General features: G+C 35.3%; 2 protein-coding genes across 2 annotated transcripts; both read right to left on the bottom strand.

The window, feature by feature from the left end:
* Positions 1–1,249: 1,249 nt before the first annotated feature.
* Positions 1,250–12,603, bottom strand: LOC119242864 (olfactory receptor 14C36-like). Its single transcript, XM_054693970.1, has 3 exons — positions 12,550–12,603; positions 5,741–6,671; positions 1,250–1,280 (listed from the first exon to the last, which is right to left on the bottom strand). Exons 2-3 carry the CDS (start codon positions 6,649–6,651, stop codon positions 1,250–1,252), a joined length of 942 nt encoding a protein of 313 aa, XP_054549945.1. The 5' UTR covers positions 6,652–6,671; positions 12,550–12,603.
* Positions 12,604–21,450: 8,847 nt separating this feature from the next.
* LOC119242863 (olfactory receptor 14C36-like) lies at positions 21,451–22,383 on the bottom strand. The gene has a single exon (XM_037508310.1). It carries the CDS (start codon positions 22,381–22,383, stop codon positions 21,451–21,453), a length of 933 nt encoding a protein of 310 aa, XP_037364207.1.
* Positions 22,384–22,943: the final 560 nt, after the last annotated feature.

Here is a 22,943-nt window from a genome sequence, read left to right as displayed (position 1 = left end):
CTTTTTTTTTTTTCCCCTTCATTAAATTTTTAAACCCTTATTCTGTAGCAAGCTGAAATAAGTTTGTAGCAAAACTATAGTAAAAATCCTCCACAGATGAAAGGGTGTGACACCCAAGCCTTGGTCTGTCACACTCTCCCAGCACACTCAGCTCAGAGTGCTCCCCTAAGGAAGGATGCCAATGTGTCAGGACCATGAATGACATAAAAGCGTCACTCGTCCATCACTAGGTACAGAGTGATGTATTTGGATCCTTTCCTTCTCCTCAAGACCACAACTCTTTCCATGAACTCATTCTTATCTAGTTGTGCCCAAGCTCCCAGGGTCAGAACACAGTTGATGAAGGTGAGGGTGTAACAGTGCCAGTTGGGTTGATCTTCTTTATACCTGTAAGATAGTCAGGAACCAATACTAGAGAAGTCTCCAGGTACTTCACCCAGCCCAAACATGCCAGGCGGCAGTAATGAAAGACTGACACTCTGCTCCCAGCCTGCCTGGCCTCAATGCACAACCCGCTAGATGTAATTATACACAACTCCCTTTGTGCTGGCTATCCCAATGTGGAATTCAGACTGCCCTTTGTACTCCCTAAGAAACATCCCCTTACTGTGCCTGAGAAAGAATGGACATTTCTTTTTGTGTCAGTTGGTAAATAGGTTAGAGAAACTGAAAGGCACAAAATCAATAAAGAGAAGTCAGTTCCATTTCTGTATGCAAGCAATTAATTAGAAAGACTTTGTCTTTTAAATCTCATTTACAATCACACTGAAAGGGCTGAGATGCCTGAGAATAAACTTAATGATGACATTAGAAGGTCTATTTATCGAAAACTATGAGATTCTGTTAAAAGGAACAGCAGGCACAAATAAATGGCAAGATATCCCATGCTCATAGACTGGTAGCATATATATCACTAAAATGGTCCTGCTACCTAAATCAAAGTACATATTCAGTGAAGTAGCTATCAAAATCTCAATAACTTTTTTCAAGGAAATATGGGTGCTGTGGTGGTGGGGCAACTGCAGTGCTAACATCTGAAGAAATAAGTAATATATTGTCCCAAAATTAACAGTGATATAAGAAAAAAGGTACTTCATTTCAACATAAACTAACTTTAAGTGAAGAAAAAGAAATAAAACAAACAATTATAAAATCTGTATGGAATTTCAAAAAATCCTGAATAGCCATAGAAATCCTCAGAGGAATGAATTAAAATGAAAGTTTCAGACTCCCTTCCTTCAAACTATACTTAGAAACAGTAATCAAAACAATATGATATTGGAACAAAAACAGAAATACTAATCAATAGAATAGAATAGAATAGAATGTTCAAAATAATCATATGAATAGTTAACTTTTCAAAAGTAGTCATGACCTTGCAATGACAAAAGGATTGCCTCTTTAATAAGTAGTGTTTGGAGATATGGAGAGTCAATGCCAAAAAGTAGAAGCAAAAAATTAAACTAGATGTTTATATATCATCATATACAGAAATTAATTCAAAATACATTAAAAACATGGATACAAGACTTGAAACATAATAAAGGAATGTATAGGGGATACACTACTGAATCAGCTACAAAAATGTATCTGGTGACACAACTCCAAGGAAAACATAAACAAATGCAAAAACTAACAAGTGGAACTGCATAAAACTAATGATATTTGTTCCTCAAAAGCAACCATCATAAAAATAGAAACACCACTTACAGATTGGGAAAATATATTTGTGTATCACACATCTAACAAGAGACTAATTTCCAAAATACATTACACAAAAAGCAGATAATCCAGTAAAAAATGGGGAAGTGGTGGGATCTGAAATTTTCTGAGAGTACCTGTTTACTCTGCATATGGAGATCCTAGCCATTAGAAGTTCTGCAAACATAACTTCTTCCCAGAATTGTTCCTGTTTTCTGAGGTCTTACTGGTTTGTGTACATTCTCCCTACTAGCCAGAAAAAACTAGTTTTCAGCCGTAACTTATTAATCTGTATAAGCATAAACACAATTGTGTGCTATTTTCTTGTTCCTTTGTTCATACCTTTAATAAAAGCTTGGGCTGGGAGAGTGAAAGACCTGCTCTCATGGCACTCCCTCCAGCCTCCCCCTGCTACAGATGCATTTAGACTATGAGTCTTCATTAATGGTAAAGAATGTCATTGGCTGTCCACACTGCAGCAGGCAAAAGTTCTGAACAGACTCTTCTACAAGGAAGACATAAAAATGTTATGCAGGTGCATGAGTAATTGTCAACATCTCTCATTATAAGGAACATGCAAATCAAAATCACAATGAAATATCACTTCTCCCTCTTGAGGATATTCCATATCAAAAAGAATGTTCACATCAAACATTGGCAAGAGTGTGGGGTAAAAAAGGACAGGCATCCACTGTTGGTGATAAAACAATCTGAAGTAGTCTCAAGGGAAAACAGTATGAAAAGGCTTTTAAAATAATTAAAATGGAAATCCCATTTTATTCAGAGATATCTCTGCTAGGGATTTGTATAAGGAATATGAGAACAATTATGCACAAATTTGATGTGTTTCTATGTTCATTGCAACATTTCCAAAAATTCCAAGTCATGGAACCAATTTATATGCTCCATGACAGACAACTGGACAAAAAAAAAAAAAAAAGTGGAATATATCTTCAATGGAATACTACTCAGTTCTTTTAAAAGATGAAGTAGTGCCATTTGTGTCAAAATAAATGGACCTTAGGTGTTTATGCTAACTGAAATAAGTCAGAAACTGAAAGATAGATATTGGATGTTTTCACTTTTCTGTGGAATATCTATAGCAAACAAACAAAACAAAACAAAACTGGCAAAACACAATAAAAATACTTGTGAAAAACAAATAGGGTACCAGAGGAAATGGGAGAAATAAAAGAGGATTGGGGAAGAAAGGGGAGAAGGCATTGTAATGATTGGGGAAATTGACCTGAGAAATTTGGTGAAAGGTGAGTGAAACATCTGCACATATGGAGGAGTAAAAATGTAACCCCAACATTACGCAGCTATGTAAAGGACTGAAAATTAAAAAAAAAAAATACAGAGAACTTTATTTTTATTTATTTTTTTAAAGATTTATTTATTCATACATATAAGAATTGGGATACAGGTCAGAAGCATGGGAGAGTGAGAGGATTCACCATAGACAGAGTGGGGAACAGAACAGTTAGACTGACTGAAATACACTGCTGAGGGGAGCAGTGGGCGAGACAGGAGAGCTCTGCTGCTCCATGTGGGATTCTTGCCTGGCCGGCTGGGATTGAACCTGTGCTGCAGAAGCTGCGGACAGCTTCACAGCGCTGTGCTCAACCGCCTGTGTCACCAGAGGAGGCCCAACTTTATTTTTTAAATGATTGAACAATTTAAAACAAAACAGTTGAATTCCATGAGAGTGTTACTAGAAACTAAGGTGAAGGTATATACATGGAAACCTGATTCCCACTGCATCGATTACAGAAAAGTGAAATTTAAGAAATAGTTACAAAGGAAAATACTGCATAATATAGCACTTTCCTCAATAACATTAAGTCTGAAAATTATATCTCATTTCAACATATTCTAACAATTGAAAGAAAGAACAAAGGATTTTCCATGACTTCAGGACAAAAGTCTTGCAAGTTCTAAGACTATAAACTAATGAGGATTGTTTTAAATACATTGACTGAACTTCTGGACTCATTCCATCCAAACTGATGGTAAATTAACTAAACAACAATAAAAACTCTATTTTAATATTCAAACATCCCTGAATTTCCCCTATCAGCTAGATTTTTTCTTTCTTTCTTTCCTTCTTTCCTTCTTCCTTCCTTCCTTCTTTCCTCCTTCCTTCCTTCCTTCCTTCCTTCCTTCCTTCCTTCCTTCCTTCCTTCCTTCCTTCCTTCCTTCCTTCCTTCCTTCCTTCCTTCCTTCTTTCCTTCCTTCTCTTTCTTTCTTTTTCTACCTATTTATTTGCTTATTTATTTATTTACAATTGTTTCTTTTTTGGCAGATTTTGAAAATAAATTAATTGATGCCACAAATATAAACATTTTACATTTTCCTAAATAGTGAGGCTTACCTTTCTCCACATTATTTTTTTTAAGATTTATTTATTTATTTATTTTTACAAGCACTGGGTACAGTCAGAAGCACAGGAGGGTGAGAGAATTCACCAGAGCCAGAGTGGGGAGCAGAGCAGGCAGAAGGACCAAAGTACACTGCTGAGGGGAGCAGCGGGCGGCAGGAGGGGTCTGCGCGCCATGTGGGACCCTCCTCTGGTGGCCGGGGAGCAGCCGGGGATTGAACCGGCCCTGCAGAGGCCGGGGGCAGCTTCGCAACCCAGCGCTCAATGGCTGCGACACTGGGGAGGCCATCTCCACATTTTTATTAACGATGCACTTAAAAAAAATGTTTCCTGAAATATGACTTTTTTTGGTATACTTTATTGTATACAAATTCTACTACAATAATTTGATATTGAGCATATTTCAAAATTCATATGAAAAATTAGAGAAATATATGATAGTATGGATACCAAAAAATTTAGAGGAGGAAATTGCTCTATTATGGAAAAGTTGACTATAAGCCCTACTTGCTCACTTATCATTTTATGTACAAATTTTAACTGTATAGATGTATTACACAATTAATTTCATTTTGTATATATCTTATTTTATACATTTTTTATAAATATAATTTTAATTAATTTCAATATAATGTATTTCATTTAGGTGCCATATTATTAACATATTTACTCACATTTCATAAGCAAAGATCAGATAATAAAGCCTATAAACTATCTTTATATCTGATTTGATAAATGAGGTATTCATATTGGTAATCCTAAATATTTCACGAATTATAAACCTATCTAATGAAAAATTAGCAAAAATATGTTAAATCATATATATAGCCAATTTTCAAATAATGTTCCTCTATTGAATGTAATTTTGTGAAATGCTAGTGACGCAAAAAACCCATTTCTCATCGGGTCATTGTGTGGAGTTTATACAATGCCCCCAGGTTTGTGTGTGGTTTTCTATGTACTCCTGGTTTCCTTCCCAAACCAAAGATGTGCATGTTAATTATCATTTCTAAGTTGGTCCAGTCTGGTGAGTGCACATGCAAGATTGAGCCCTGTGATGGAAGGGGATTCTGAACAAGATACACTCACCCCATACATTGAACTGTCTGGAGAGATTCTGGAAATGCCTGACCTTCATCTGCTCTATGTGGGCTGGAAAATAAATGTATGAAAACATAAATGAATGAATAAATGAACGAATGCAAACTGTTTTTTGATATTAGAAACATTTTGTATCTTTATTTTCAAGTTTGATGATGGTTTTGTGACCACAAATATGGCATAAAAACTTAACTTCAGTTTAAATAAATATACATGCATATTAAAATTGGTTCATTACTATCTTTTCCTTAAAGTCACAGCTTCCAGGAACTTATCAAAAATGTTAAGTGAAGACTAAATATATATTCATTAAAATATGCAATTGTTACCTGTTACAATTATTCCTATGAACACTTTATAGAGGATAAGTTGAAAGCTAATCTATAAGACACAAAATAATTATTTTACAACATTCATTGCCCAGGTCTTAATAAAGTGACAATAGCGTAGGTATGCTAACATTCAAAATTCAGAGTTTAATATATATAATTAAATTTCATTTAGTGAAATTGGCATAAACCTGAAATGGATCTTTACCATTTCCCTGAATAAATCTTTCTTAATAACACTTTCTTTACAGCATCCTTTACTTGTTTGTTTCTAAGACTGTAGATGATAGGATTCAAGAGTGGAGGAACTATGGTATAAAGTACAGAAGGAATAATGTCCTGAATTGCTTCAGAGGTTACAGAAGGCTTTAAGTATACATAAGATATTGAACTGAGGAAAACAGAAACCACAAGGATGTGAGGAATACAGGTAGAAAAGGCCTTTCCTCTCTCTTTGCTTGAAAACTTGAGCACAGTAGAAAATATGTGACTATATGATATAGCAATGAAGATAAAACAGCCCCCACAAACCACAATTGCAGAGACAAGAATCAAAATCTCATTGCTGAAGGTGTCAGAGCATGACAGCAGTAGTAGAGAGGGAACATCACAGAAGAACTGATGGACCACATTGGACTGGCAGAAGTTGAGTCGGAACGTGTTGCCAGTGTGCACACCTGAATACACCAGCCCACTGAAGAGGGAGAGAAGTGTCATCCGGACACAGAATTGGTGGTTCATGATAACTGGATAGTGAAGGGGCTGGCAGATGGCCACATAGCGGTCATGGGCCATGATGGTGAGAAACATAATTTCTATAATCGCAAAGTAAATGACCAAGAATATTTGAGTTGCACACCCAGCCACAGAAATGGCCCTGTTGTTAGTGAGAGAGGTGACACAGGCATTGGGGACAGTGACAGATATATAGCAAATGTCTAACATGGACAAATTTCTAAGGAAGAAGTACATGGGTGTGTGAAGTTTCTTGTCCAGTGTGGTGGCAGCAATGATGAGAATATTCCCTAAAAGTGTGATTAAGTACATCAGTAGAAATAGCACAGAGTTCAGCAACCTTAGCTCCCATTCATTACCAAAGGTTTCCAGGAGAAATTCAGTCACCATGGTGTAATTGGTCATTTTCTTAAAATACTGCTTGGCTGTTAAAGCAAAGGGGATAAAAAAGAAAACATGAAAATGATTACTCAATTACACATTTCAACTTGACTGGATTGTTTTTTATGATTACAAAACTTTCACTAGTCTTTTGACTTACTTGACTACTCCTGATAATATGGAACAGTGCTAAAGTACAGGTTCTTCAAACCATTTTTAATGCATATGAGTAGAAATGTTACTGAATTTCAAAATATCCAACCTAAGAAAATTAAAGTTTCATAAGCACTGTTTTGAATTAGTTAATAAAATAAAAAATTCTGCAATAAAATAAAATTTCAAATATAATTCAATTTTTAAAGGCATTGAACAACTTATTGGTTCTAAATGTGATATACAACAGAGGTGTAACTCAGTGATCTTCAAAATATGGTGGGTAATATAAATGGTTATACCTTGCTTAGTTATACTTTTTTGAATATAAGAAACTGTGATTAAGATCTCTCACACATTTGTAACATACAACATTGCCATACACTCCAAGCGTAGTATCAGTAGATATATATTGTGTATACTTACTTAAAATAATATTTTTATACAAAGCTATTTATTTTGCTTTAAGATAATAATTATAACAATAATTTCGGGAAATAAAATTGACTTTCCCTACAGTTAGTTGAAAAGTGAATGTGCTGATGATTTAATGTTTAATGGAGAAGATGTTTTTGTTATTTTATGAGGAAATTTAATTAATTTTCATTATGATAAATTTTATACATATTTTCCATACACTCCTGAAAAACCTAGAGTGATAGAGTTATACTTATATCATTGTACTAAAATGACTGGGGATGATTTTCTAATTTTTATCTTTAAGTATTGGTTTCTATGCTTGCATTCATTTTCTTAATAATTATCTTACTACCTAAACTCAGTTTAATTTTTACAATATCTCATAATTTGCCACCAGTAATAACAACAAGCATGTTTTCTATAAAATGTATAACCCACTTGTTAATCCCCCTCCTCTTCCTCCTAACAAATTACTTTCTCAGGAACTGTTTTTTAAATTCACTGTAGTTGACTATTATGGTTGCCACATTTATTACATCACCCTATCTAATGATAGCAATGCAAATTCTAATGTATTTGATATGTTTTAATGTATAGAAACACCCATACCATAATAATATTCAGCCACTATTTCCATGAACAGTTTACTGAAAAAATATATCAAAATTAATTAAACATATTTCAAACATGTTTATTAAAAGCTTTTGGCAACCTAAGACTAATATCTTCTCAAATCTCATATTTAATGATTCTTATGTGTGAAATCACTGACCCTGGGGCAGCTCTATTTAATTTTTCCGCTATATTTTCCAGCAATTTATTACAATTTTTGCAAAAATTCCCTCCATGCCAATGTTTCTACTAATTAAACTGATCGTAGTGTGGTTTGACATTGTTTTTATTTTTTAAAGGTTTATTTATACAAGAATTGGGGTACATGTCAGTGACACAGGAAAGTGAGAGAATTCACCAGAGACAGAGTGGGGAACAGAACAGGCAGACAGACTGAAGATACTGCTGAGGTAAGCAGTGTGTGAGACAGAAGAGGTTGCCACACCATGTGGGTTTCTTATTGGCCAGCTGGGAATCCAACCAGTGCTTCAGAGGCTGCAGACAGATTCACAGTGCTATGCTCAACCAACTACGCCACAGGGGAGGCCCTTACAATGTTTTTAAACATCAAAGTGTCATATGTGTACTTAGATATATACATGTTTGTTTTATAGATATCAATAAATTTGGAGGGAAAAGAATCTTCCTAAATGTTTTTCTGAGATTTCTTACATATCTTTGATTAGCTTTTTGTATTTTCTCCAATTTCTTTGAATGTCCTTATGATGGAAATTTTTACTCTGTATTTGATATGAAGAACAGATCTTCTATGTCGTTGTGATTTGGTCCTGGAGATCTGTTTTCTCACTGTGGTGTATTATCCCCCCGAAAACTCAGGTTGCCATTTGTTGTGTTGTTTTGTTGTGTTTTCTTTTTTTTTTTTTCCATCTCATTATTATTTGCTTTCTAAAACTAAGAGTGAAGCACTTCTATTTTTCAAATAGATGGTGCTTTTATCAGGAAGACTAATATGGATGGGTCTTCAGTGAGTGGCAGGGATGTCCTGTCTGTGGAGCCAGCTAGGCCTCTTCCTGTTTTTTAATGAGACTGTTTATTTTTCTCTAATCTTCTACTTTTCCATAGTTTTTTACTCATTGATTTTATTTGCATAATGTTCAATATTCATCTGTCTTTAAAATGTTCTTATTCCTTTGACATCTCTCCTTATTTACTACTTCCCTATGTTCATTCCCGTTCATTTAAAAAGTATTATCTGTAAATCCTAATAACAAATTTTGGTCTTATTGATTGTAACACATCTGAAAAAGATTTTGTCAATTAAATACTTAAAAGTCTGAAATATTTCCTCTTCAACATAATTTCCTTGCCAACATTTTTGCCTTCTACATCTCACCTTTATCAAAATCTCTGCAAGAATGCTACTTTCCAATCATATTTTTTAGAATGTTTATGGAATTTCATTTTTTTTTAAAGATTTATTTATTTATTTATACAAGCACTGGGTACAGTCAGAAGCACAGGAGGGTAAGAGAATTCACCAGAGCCAGAGCGGGGAGCAGAACAGGCAGAAGGACCGAAGTACACTGCTGAGGGGAGCAACAGGCGTGGCAGGAAAGGTCTGCGCACCATGTGGGACCCTAGCTGGTGGCTGGGGATGGAACCGGCACTGCAGAGGCTGCGGTGGGCAACTTCACAGCCCAGCGCTCAACCGCTGTGCCACCAGGGGAGGCCCTGGAATTTCACGTTTTTTCAAATTTTTCATTAGTGAGTAGCCCAACCTATTAATGGAATTTTTGTACCTTACTTTTCACAATGAATATACAAAATTCAATTGATTTTTGAAAAGTCTGTGTTATTTTTTCTGCACCCTTTCCCTATACAAATTAGAGGTTCTTACTGAGTCAACTCCTCATTCTCAGAATGAATCTAAAAATTGTATTTTTTTGATAATGGGCTTCCTTTTTCATCTTTATGCATAATATCATCTTCCATTATGATTTACCAGTTACTATAAACGTTTTGCTATGAAATCTTCTTGATAATTTCAAATATATCATTCTGATTGTATTTTTGTTTAAAATACAAAATATTGCGCCTCCCCGGAGGCTGGGCTGAGAAGCTGCCCACAGCCTCTGCAGCGCCGGTTCGATCCCCGGGCTTCGGGCGAGGGCCCCACATGGTGCGCAGACCTCTCCTGCCGCCTGCTGCTCCCTTCAGCAGTCTGCCTGTTCTGCTCCCCGCTCTAGCTCTGGTAAATTCTCTTACCTTCCCGTGCTTCTGACTGTACCCAATGCTTGTATAAATAAATAAATAAACAAACAAACAAACAAACAAACAAATAAATCTTTAAAAAAATAAATAAAATACAAAATATTGCATTTCATTAAAATAAATTGTGCGTTTATTGCCCTCATATAAGTGTAAACTCCTTGGATTTAATTTTAGACCACATATAATTTATTTTTCTTTTACCTACAGTTAAATTACTATGTGCATGTTAGTTAATAAAACATCTGCTAATAAAGCTGGTTCACAACGCATATTCTATTTTTTAAAGATTTTATTTATCTGTTTTTGCATAGAAAAACTGGGGTATAAGCCAGAGATGTGGGAGTGTGAAAGGATTTACCAGAGACACAGGTGGAGCAGAGTAGGCATATCTACTGAAATACACTGCTAAGAGGAGCAGAAAACAACACAGGAGAGGTCTGCTGTGCCATGTGTATTAGCTCTCTCTTGGGATAGAACTCAGGCTATCATGGTGGGCCATTCCTATGGTAGACCTGAGACTTAACCTCTAGGCTACCAGAGAGATTCACAATTCATATTCTTTATTCTCTTACATAGAAATAATTGTATCATACATGACACCATCATTACATTATATACATTATATAATCATATGTATTATAGAATCACACATATAATCATAAATATGTATATAGTCATATGTATGTCTGAAATAAAAAAAAATAACCTCATGCTAACCCCATGATAGGGTAACATCTTAATCTTTCAAAAATATATTGATTACTCACAACCAGTCAAAATTAAATTGAGATATTTGTGGAAGTAGGAAATCATGTTATGGTTATTTTAGGGGCTTAATTCCAATGAAGAGAAAACATAAAAATAAGAACAACTAAATATGATAAATTAAGGGAGAAATAGATCATACAAAAAAATCCCTGTTGGAATATCTGCAACACTTTAAACCTTCCCCAAAATCTTAAATGCAATATATGACATGTGTTTAAAACTTTGAAACTAACATAGTACCAATGCAGGCAATTGCACTTTACACTAAGTCATCTATAAATTTCTCTCCAACATAATTAAGTACATTATCCTCTAATTAGTTTGAATTAATTAATGTCGTAATTGTATTATTACATTTAATGACTATTTGCTTTTCTCTTTATGTTTCTAACAAAATTATATTTAGGTTTTTTGTTTTTTTTTTTCATTTCAGTTAGTAGTCTTAAAGGGAAATTTTGGATTATGGAGTTTCAAGTCAAAGTCAAATGTAAAACATAATGAAAAATACTGTAGACAATATAATTCAAAGTTAGAACCCCAGACATGACCATCAATAAAAAAATAAAAAAAAATTGTTTTAGTGCATAAAAGTATTAAAATAAAAAAACATTATTTACATATTTTGGAGATTTTGATATTAATATTTTATTGTGGCTCATATCCAAAACCAACTTTGTTGTAATTTATAGTACATGCTTATTGAAATGCTTCTATTCAAGACAATATGAAGGACATGAAAACAAAACAAAGATTAAGTATACATGAAAGCTAAAAGTGATACTTATAAGAAGAAATTAGTATATTTCTCCTGTCAGAAATATGAAAAATGACTGCTAGTGAACTACAATAAAATTAGTTAATGTAGCATGGTAACACTTTTAATGCGCTTTTGAAATTTTTTAAATAAGAAAACGTGCAATAGTGGTTTATAGTAAATTTGTAAAAGAGCACCTTTATTTATATATTACAAATAAGTACAGTCTAACTTACACCTGATCTTTTTTTTTTTAAAGAGTTATTTATAGGTTTTTGAGAAATGAATTTTGAGAAATAAATTTTATTACTTCCTATAATTCAAAATGTTATTAAAAATAGTTCCAACTATTTTGTGTATATTCACATACATGAACCAAGTGTACACACACATATTCATCATCAGCATAAAAATATAGAAATGATTGAAAAAGACAAAAGACTAATGATTAGGACAACTAGCTGATATTGGATAATTCATTACAGCTCAATGAATACATAAAATATATAAATTATTTTATTTAACATGCATCTGTATTAAATAGATATGTGTGTATATATGCATGTATCTAATTTCATTTTTAATATTATATTTTATAGCCCACTATTAATATCATTTGTCATCTGGCTATTCTGTATACAATTGCATGCATTTTCCAAGTTTAGGTAAGTATAAAAGTCATTTGAGTAGGAAAAAAAATCGAAAAATTTGTTACAGAATATAGAAACAATTAACAACCATTTTTAATTTTTTATAATGATAGGACTATACAATCCTCAATTATATGATTGCTGTGTCATTTGCAATTATAATTATAAAATACTTGATAAGTTTCTTTGTGCTCACTATTTTCTTCCAATACTCCTTTGCTGGCTGAATATTTCTTTTAATGAAATGATTAATTGTCCCACAGAAAAAAGATGTCAGGTCATTGCAGTTATGTTCTAACCACAAAGTACACATAGTGTATAATATGTTCTTACCTTGGACAGAATGACGATTCTCTTTTTAGTATCTGCACAGCAAATTTTGAAAATGGTTTGAACAGAATTTCTCTTCAGACAAGTTTTTGAGAATATCTTCAGAAGAACAAGGAATCATTTTTATATTATATAAACAAGTCAATCATGTTCTATTTTATCTAAAAATATGAGCACCCATGATATCACCACAAAGCCCCTGGGAACTCAGTCCTCACTATCCAGTGAGAGCTGCTTCTCTAAGGTTAATTTCATGAAATTAATGAATTTCAGACCATAAGTGAATAGGGCCCTATTTAAAAAAAAAAAAAAGTGTTGACAAAAGTTTGACAGATGGAAATATTTTTACCTGCACATGTTTGTAAATTATTGTTAAATGGGGCCTCCCCTGGTGGTGCAACAGCTGAGCGCTGGGCTGTGAAGCTGCCTTCAGCACCCTCTGCAGAGCTGGTTTGATTCCCGGCCTCCAGCAAGGGTCCTGCATGGCACACAGACCTCTCCTGCCGCGCCTGCTGCTCCCCTCAGCAGTGTATTTTGTCACTCTGCCTGTTCTGTTCCTGGCTCTGGCTCTGGTTTATTCTCTCACCCTCCCACGCTTCTGACTGTACCCAGTGCTTGTATAAATAAATAAATAAATATTTAAAAAATATATTGTTAGGGCCTCCCTGGTGGCACAACGGTTGAGCGCTGGGTTGCGAAGCTGCCCGCAGATTCTTCAACACCGGTTCGATCTCCGGCCACTGGGTGAGGGTCCCACATGGCGCGCAGACCTCTCCTGCTCCCCTCAGCACTGTACTTCGTCAGTCTGCCTGTTCTACTCTCCGCTCTGCCTCTGGTGAATTCTTTCACCCTCCCGCGCTTCTGACTGTACTCTGTGCTTGTATAAATAAATAAATAAATAAATAAATTGTTAAATGAAGGAACTAATGTAATTAAGGAACATAATCGATCTCTGGTTTTATTAAATCAGGGCAACCTTGATTTATACTTTTGCATATGATGTAGAGATATAAAATGTGACTTCAGAGCTTACCAAAGCTTTGCTACCTCCAGTAAGACCCCATCAGCAACCCAGCAGGACTAGAGAGACCGTGATCATCACTGAGGGAGGAGGAATAGACACTGTAGGCCATGTAACTACCCAAGGCCACTTCCCCAATAGGTAAGCTCTCTTGTATTAGGGGAGAGGAGCCACACTCTACAAAGCCCCATCTACAGCAAGAGGGTCCTAAAGAAAATGATGAGGAGAAAGAAAACCCTTAGACATTGGATACATGAGCCCTCAGGAGAATCATACAACACACAGAGAGAACAGTTTTCTAAAACTCCACTACAAAACCATGGAAGATCTGTTTTTCCCATCAAATGCAGAGATTAATATTGTCATAATAAATAAATTCAAAGAAATTGAAGAACACTGAGAAAACTTATAAAAATGAGTGAATGTTCTTAGAAATAAAATTTAAAAAACAGAACAATGAAATTGATGCTCAACATAAAACAATGGAAATTTGGGATATTCAAAGGGAAAGAGAGACATGCAAAATTCAGATGAAAATTATGGAAATAACATAAACCAAAAAAAGAACAGATAATTGAATTTGAATGAGTGAATAAACAAGGGCTGGATAGAACAGGAAAGAGAGAGATGGAGGGGAAAAAAATCAAGAAACACTAAGAATTATATGACTCCAGAAAGGAAACATAAGAGTAATGGGACACTAGGGGACTCCCTGGTGGCAAAGGGGTCAAGTCTCAGTGCTATCACTGCTGCAAACTAAGATCGACTCCTGGCCAAGGAGCTGACCCACATAAATGTCTCACTGACTGTTCCCTTTAAGTGGATTTCAGTAGATTCATCTGTCCTGCTCCCCACATTGTCTCTGCTGAATCCACTCACTCCCCACACCTCCGGCCTACACCCCAGTTCTTACATGCAAAAATAAATCATAAAAAATATTAAAAAGAATAATGGGAAACTAGATTACTGCCTCACACTGTACACAAAAATCAACTCAAAATGGATAAAAAACTTGAATGTAAGACCTGACACCAGAAAACATATAAAACAGAACATAATCAAAACACTCCATGACATAAATCTTAGAAACAACTTTGAGGAATCAGCTCAAAAAGTAAAGAAAACAGAATAGATGACAGGTAGCTGGAACACATCAAAATAAAAAACATCTATACAAAAAAAGTGACAATAACCAAAATGGAGAGACATCCTACTGAATGGGAGAAAATATTTGCATACTGTACAACTAATTAAGGACAGATTTCAAAGACCTATGAAGACTTACACAACTGAAAAAAAAAAACAAACAACCCAGTCAAAATATGAACAGAAGAGGTAAAAAGAAGAAATGCAAACTTCTCCAATGGCCAATAAGCATATGAAAAAATCTTCAATATCAGTAGTTATCAGGGAAATGCAAATCAAAACCACAATGAGATACCATCTGACACCAGTAAGATGGGCCACATTAAAATAATAATAATATAATAATAATAATAATAATAATAGGAAATAAATGCTGGAGAGGATGTGTACAAAAATGAGCTCACACTGCTGATGGAAATGTAAACTGTAAATGTAAAACTATGGTAAGTTGTAGGGAGTTTCCTCAGAATAGTGAAATTGGATCTATCATATGACTAAATGGTTCTACTCCTAGTAATCTACCCAAAGAACACAAAAACACTAATTTGAAAGGAAAATTGCACTCTTGTGTTTATCACATCTCTATTTGCAGAAACCAAGATATGGAAACAATCCAAATGCCCCAAACAGGCAAATGGATCAAAAAGTTGTGGTGTGTGCATGGATGCAGCTGGAAGGTATCATGCTAAGTGAAATAATTCAGAAGGAAAAAGATAAATATCAGATGGTTTCACTTACATGTGTAATATAGAGAAATTGAACAAAAAGGTCAAGTAAAAGACAAAACTTGCAAGCTGACCATAGATGTGAGTCACACAGCAGGAGAGAGGGAAGGAAATGGGGCAAAATGGGGTAGGGAAGAGCACAAGGGACTATGATGATGGATCATGTGTGATGTGTTGGGAAAACTATGGGGACTACAACTGAGAGGAGAAATCAAATACTGTACAAAAATAAACAATGATATAGGAAAATAAATGCATTGACTTAATTTAAAAAAAATACCAGAGGGAGAAGGGAGAGAAATGAACATAAAACATATTTAGAGAAATAATAGAGGACATTTTACTAAACCTAGAAAAGGCTTGAACCCCCTAAAATGAGAATGTTTTCTCAAGTCATATGAGACATACTCCAGAATTGACTACATATTGTTTCATGACACATATATCAATAAATTAATGAAGATCAAAGTCATATAAACTAAATTTTCTGACCATAAAGAATCAAAATAGAAAATTACATATATAAAGCATTGAATAGTTAATATTTTGTAAAACGACCATACTGCCATAAGGATTGAACCCTTCTACATCCCACCAACACTCTATGAGGGTTACATTATTTAATGATAATATCTGTAGCCATATCCTGCATTCATATCACCAGGTCATGTATCTCTGCAGTGACCCTCATCAAACATTAGGAAATTGTTCTTTGAAATATGCAATAGCTATTTATATCTACATGCTCATACGTGAATTGCAATGAGATTTTTCTTAATGTGCATTTTAATCAGCTCAGTTCAAACTTTGATTTAGTCATTTTTTTTGTCCTTTTTATTATCAACCTTTCTTGTTTTTATTGCTGTTGCCACTATTGTGTCTTTTTTTTTTTTTTTTTTTTTTTTTTGGTCTTCATGAGGATTGCAAAACGAGTCAGATGGAAAATGATCTGTTGATGTATCATTGAACTACCATGAAATTGTGCAATAGGAGCTTTTTTTTTTTCCTTTTAAGATCAGGTAGGTCCTCAAAAAATTAGATTTGGAAGAGTCAGATTCCCATTTGATGGCAAAAATTGGGCAACAACCTTCCCTTACACTTATGACCACAGTGTGTAACATCATTCAAATGTGCACTGACCCTGCTGGGGAGTCTGTAGATGCTACACATTTCTCACTGCAGGATCGGAATGAATAACTTCCCCTTCTAATAATACACAAGACACCCAAATTGGCGAAAGGAGATATGAAAGATAGGGAAAAGATATATCCCTCTGTCAATCCCCAAAGATTTGATTGAAAGAACAGGGAAAACATTCATGGGCATATACCCAATAATCCACAGCTCACTTTCGGAAATAGAAAAATTTAATCCCTCCATAATGGCATATTCTCAAAAGATAGATGATTTCATTACTTCTAATTTTGCCTCCCTTCAACCTATATGCGGATTTATATACTATAGTATATACAATGTTAATATTGGATAGGCAGAGTATGTTTTAGGAAAAATTAATGTGGAGGCTTATCATATCTACCAGGAGGATCCAGAAACCCAGAACTGGAAGGGGCTGTCCCAATGGTAGATCCAAATTGACACCCCAACTCTGTTGGGACAAAAAGACTAGAACAGTAAAACAAGGACTTTTAACAGGACTAAGAAAGGGAACGCTTAAGCGAAATAGTTCTGGTAAGATGCTAGAGTTTCAACAAAAGACTATGATGATCTGTCTGAGTCTTGAAAGGCTTATTCAAACTTATCATAATTTACACAGACATGAATCCAGACATTCCAGAGTGCTTGAACAATTAACATAATATTAATTGGGCAAAGCACTTAGATATAAGGAGAAAATTAACCAAGGTAGAAGATACCACAGACATGAGACCTTCACAGTTGGTAATTATTGACTTTATATTTAACATCACAAGAAAATTAAGGATGCATATACCACCAACAGTATTTATGGAGAGAAAAGAAAGGGTAAGATTTAGAAGGAAAAGAGAAGGTACATGGAGCGGGAGTAGGAAATGCAAATATTTAAGGAGGAGTAAGTGTGCTCATTGCAGCAAGTGAAATATTGTAATTACAGATATACCAGGTCAGAAGCAAGAAAGGAGAAAAGGGAGTGAGAAAAAATGAGAAGAAATAAGAATAAATATTCATACAAGAGTCACAAGATAAAACAGGCAAAGTACAAGGAGTCAAGAAACAAGGAGTCAAGAAGTCAAGCAAGGAGTCAAGCAAAGTACAAGGAGTCTAGTCAAGAAGCTGGTGGGAGACACATGGTAGTCCAGAATGGGGCCTCAAATGAAGCAGAGAGAGCCTCCCTTCAACCAGAAACTATGCTCAATCTGAAAGGCTTACAAAACCCCATGGATCTCCAGATAACTCTCACCATGGGAGGCAGTTTCATCAATGATACGGACACTGGAGCAACCTATTGAATTTTAATTCTAAATTAGTTTGGGCCAGTAACAAGTCTGTACCAGTTACCAGGGTATGGGAAGAACCATGACAGAAAGACTCCTACAATTCTGGAATCTAAATTGTGATGTAAACCTCCAACACAGCTTTCTATACATGTTAGTATGGCCAATATTCAACCTTGTCTGTGACCTCTTATGTAAACTTAAGGCACAGAGTTTATCCTCAACCAAAGAACAGAGGCTGCAAGAAAGAGTACCCCAAGAACATAACCTGTTAGCTTTGTCTTTTCATTGTTATTCTTAAATTCTGTAAGCTCTTTGAAAATATTTTGTATAAGTCCCTTATCTGATGCATGGTGTGCAAATACTTTCTCCCATTCAGAAGGGTGTCTGTTCATTTTGACTGCTGCCTCTTTGGATGTACATAAGCTTTTTAGTTTGGTGTAGTTGCAACTGTTTTTATATCTTTTCATTCATAATGGACCTAACTGATGACTTTAAATTGAAAATGACACTGCCAGCAATGCATTTTCAGAAGTTGAGGGGAAATGTGGAGACAGGGATGAATAGGCACACAAGGTAGATTTTTAGCATTGAACTTTCTCCAGATATCATTACAAACAGATCTGGTTGATACATGTAACTAGTCTGGACCAATTGTGTATGCAACAAGGAGAGTGAAACAGCATAAACTGTGCACTTTGAGTGATTATTTTATGACATCAATTGTAGCAATGGTACCACTGTGATAAGAGTGTTGATAATAGGAATTAAGCCTATATCAGGCTTGATTTATGTGGGTACTCTATGTATATTCCTCTCAGTTTTTCTATATACCTAAAACTATTTTAAAGAGTCTTACAAAAATTGAGTGAGAGTCTATACCAGCAGTTGCCAGTGATTGGGGGTAAGGGTAATTTGGGAATTGTATTATGGTGATAGTTTCAGTTTTATCAGCTGAATATAATTCTGGAAATTTGCAACAGTGTGGAATTGATTTCTATCATTGAGTTTATAATTAAAAAGGTTAAGATGGCAAATTTATTTATTTTTTTAAGATTTATTTATTTATTTAAGAATTATTTATTTATGCGTACAAGAGCTGGGGTACAGGCCAGAGATTTGGGGGTGAGATAATCTACCAGAGACAGAGTGGGGAACAGAACAGGCAGACTGACTGCAATACACTGCTGAGGGGAGAAGCAGGCGAGACAGGAGAGGTCTGCTTCGTCATGTGGGTTTCTCTCTGGCCAACTGGGGATCGAACTCATGCTGCAGAGGCTGTGGATTGCTTCATAGTGTAGTGCTTTACCCTTTGCCACCAGGGAGGCCCAAGATTTATTTATTTATGCAAGAACTTGGGTACAAGCCAGAGACACAGGAGGGTGAGAAAATTCACCAGAGACAAAGCGGGGAGCAGAACAGGCAGACAAATGAAAACACTGCTGAGGTGATCAGCAGGGGAAACAGGAGAAGTCTGCCACACCATGTGAGTATCTCCTGGCTGGCTGGGATTTGAACTCGCACTGCCGAGGCTGCTGACAGATTTACAGAGCTGTACACAACCCACTGCACCCCCCGGGAGGCCTAACATAGCAAATTTAGATTAAAAATATTTTACCACATTTAAGAAGCAAAATCAAAAACAGAAAACCTAATATTCTGTTTCTTTTTTTATTATTTGCTTAAAAAATACTGTTGACTCTCCACACAGCTCTCCACAGTGGTTGGACCAGTTTGCACTCCCACCAACAGTGCAGAAGAGTTCCTTTTTCTCCACACAGTAGTTTCTGGACCTACTAAACATAGAGCTTCCATATGATCCAGCAATTCCACTCCTAGGTATTTACCCAAAGGACACAGAAACATCAATTCCAAAGAACACCTGCACCCCTATGTTTATAGCAGCACTGTTTACAATAGCTAAGCTTTGGAAACAACCCAAATGCCCAAAAATAGATGACTGGATCAAGAAGATGTGGTACATATATACCATGGAATATTACTCAGCATTCAAAAAAGATAAACACATGCAATTTGCAGCAACATGGATGGCGCTGGAAGGGATCATGCTCAGCGAAATAAGCCAGAAAGAAAAAGAAAAATACCGGATGGTCTCACTCATAGCAGGAATCTAGAAAACTTAAATAAGGGACCAGGAAAATGAATAACTATAAGAAAGTGAAAATCAAAATCAACAAAAAACTATGAACCAGAGACATTTTTAGGGGGGTGGGGGCGGGAGGAGAGGGATTGGGGTCAGAATGGGGGGGGCTGCAATTGTATGGGGAATATAAAAATAAAATTTATTATTTAAAAAAATAAAAAAAAAATACTGTTGACTGATTAGATACTTTGGAAAACAAAATGTTTTAGGTTTTCACAAAACGTTAGTGCCCTTCCAACATAATAAAATATTTACGAAAACACTAGAAACACCACCAGATAGAGCTTCATGTCATGTTGCAAAATGAACCAAAAAAAATTTGAGTTAATAATAATTAATAATAAGGCCCAAAATTAGGAGCCATCATTTTAAAATTGTTATACATAATTCTTTTTTTTTTTACAGATTTTATTTATTTATACAATAACCAGGGTACAGACTAGATGTGCAGGAGGGTGAGAAGATTCACCAGAGACAGAGTGTGGAACAGACCAGGCAGACTGATGAAATACACAGCTGAGAGGAGCGGCGGGCACAACAGGAGAGGTCTGCGTTGCCTTGTGGGACCCTCGCCGGCAGGCCAGGATCAAACCGGTGTTGCAGAGGCTGAGGACAGCTTCACAGTGTGGCGCTCAACCGCCTATGCCACCAGGGGAGGCCCTGTTATACATAATTCTATATTCATAAAAACAAATAAATAGCATCTTATCTGAGGGGAAAGAAAAGGACATTGAAATTTGAAAATGCAGAGGGCTTATTGCTTAAAAATAAATCATTTCTTCCTATTGCTAAAATAGAAAAAAAATAAATAAAGGTAGTTTTGGCCATTTTCAATCCCATATTGCATGAAAAAATTAAGTCATGCAAATAAAGGGAATAAAATTAAAGAATTTTAGACTCATTTTGTCAATTTTTTTCTCTTTGTAAATATGCGTTAGATATAATTTAGTATATGTCATGAGCTATCATCTGAGTGAAATTATTTTAAATTTCTACAAATAAAATTTATATAATTAAAATCATTCTTTATAGATAAATTTTGTATTTCATTAATTTAAAAAATACAGCCTGGTATTTATCTTGTTATTTTAAGTTACAAGGATTTATTTGCAACATTAGTGGCATTGTTAATTCTTTATGAATCATGAAGAAAACTGATACCACATTTCTTGAATTGTATCTATTTATAATAGAAGTTGCTAATTTTATTTTGTACACAATAAATGAAAAGAATAAAGAACAAAGTGTTTATACAATGAGACAAATTTCAGGCAATATCATAATTGTCAATGTTCAGTCTGATCTCTAAAATCTAAAAGAATTTCATACAAGTTTCAATCCCAAACAATAAAAATTTACATAGGCTCATTTGGGGTAAATCTTGAAAAATTAGGATAAACATGAAATAGATATTTATTATTTTCGTGAGTAGAACTTTCTTAATAGTGTTTTCCTTACAGCTTCCTTTACCTGTTTGTTTCTAAGACTGTAAATGATAGGATTCAAGAATGGAGGAACTATGGTATAAAATACAGAAAGAATCATGTCCTGGACTGTCTCAGTGTTTTCCGAGGGTCTTAGATACACATAAGTGATAGAAGTGAGGAAGACAGTCACCACGAGGATGTGAGGGACACATGTGGAAAAGGCCTTCCCTCGCTCTCTACTTGAAAACTTAATCACAGTGGAAAGTATGCGAACGTATGACATGGTGATATAGATAAAACAGCCACCACAAACACCCATAGCAGAGACAATTATTAAGAGCTCATTGCTAGATGTGTCAGAGCAAGAGAGCCGAAGCACTGGGGGAACATCACAGAAGAACTGATGGACCACGTTGGACTGACAAAAAGAGAGGCGAAATGTGTTGCCAGTGTGTGCGCCTGCATAGAGGAGACCACTGAACAGGGAGGCCAGTGTTGTCCAGACACAGAATCTGTGGCTCATTATGACTGGGTAGTGGAGAGGTTGGCAAATGGCCACATAACGGTCATGGGCCATGATGGTGAGGAACAGAAGCTCCACATATGCACAATAAATGACCATGAAGATCTGAGTAGCACAGCCAGCCACAGAAATGACTCTGTTGTCAGTGAGAGAGTTGACACAAGCATTCGGGACAGTGACAGAAATGTAACACATGTCCAAGATGGACATATTTCTGAGGAAGAAGTACATGGGTGTGTGAAGATTCTGGTCGAGTGTGGTAGCAGTTATGATGAGAAGATTCCCCATCAGGGTGGCCAAGTACATCAGAAGGAATAACATGGAGTTCAGGCACTTTAGTTCCCATTTATCAGTAAAGCCCACAAGAAGAAATTCAGTCACCATGGTGGAATTTATCATTTTCTGGAAATAGAGTTTGACCTGGAAAACAAAAAGGATAAACCACGAAAGACATGATTCATGAAAGTAATTAAGGAAAGGACCTTAAATATATTATTTGAAAATATTTCCTCAAATTTTATAGTATTAGTCTTTTTGAATATGAAGTGTACTCCCATTAGTTTAACCATTTTCATCTTCTCAACTTATTACCTTTATTGTGTAGTTACATAGTAATGTGCTAAGGGTGTGGTTCTCCTATTCCATTATCTGGTTAGGATACACAAAGCTTTTACTTTTCTCAGTATCATAAGCCCATGGGATTTATTATGATAATTATCATCATAAATTTATGATATCATAATACAATATATTATGATATCATAATAAGTCCACAGGATTTATTATGATATTTATTACTATTCTTTTTTTAAAGATTTATTTATTTATGCATACAAGAACTGGGGTACAGGCCAGAGGTGCAGGGGGTGAGAGCATTCACCAGAGACAGAATGATGATAAGAACAGGCAGACTGACTTAAATTCACTGCTGAGGGGAGCAGTGGGCAAGGTAGTAGTGG

The sequence above is a fragment of the Talpa occidentalis genome, unplaced genomic scaffold, assembly GCF_014898055.3.
Source record: "Talpa occidentalis isolate TD23 unplaced genomic scaffold, MPIMG_talOcc4v2.1 talOcc4.13, whole genome shotgun sequence".
Taxonomy (NCBI): Eukaryota; Metazoa; Chordata; class Mammalia; order Eulipotyphla; family Talpidae; genus Talpa; species Talpa occidentalis.
The sequence above is the reverse complement of the archived record's forward strand: the minus strand, read 5'-3'. Positions and strand labels throughout refer to the sequence as shown.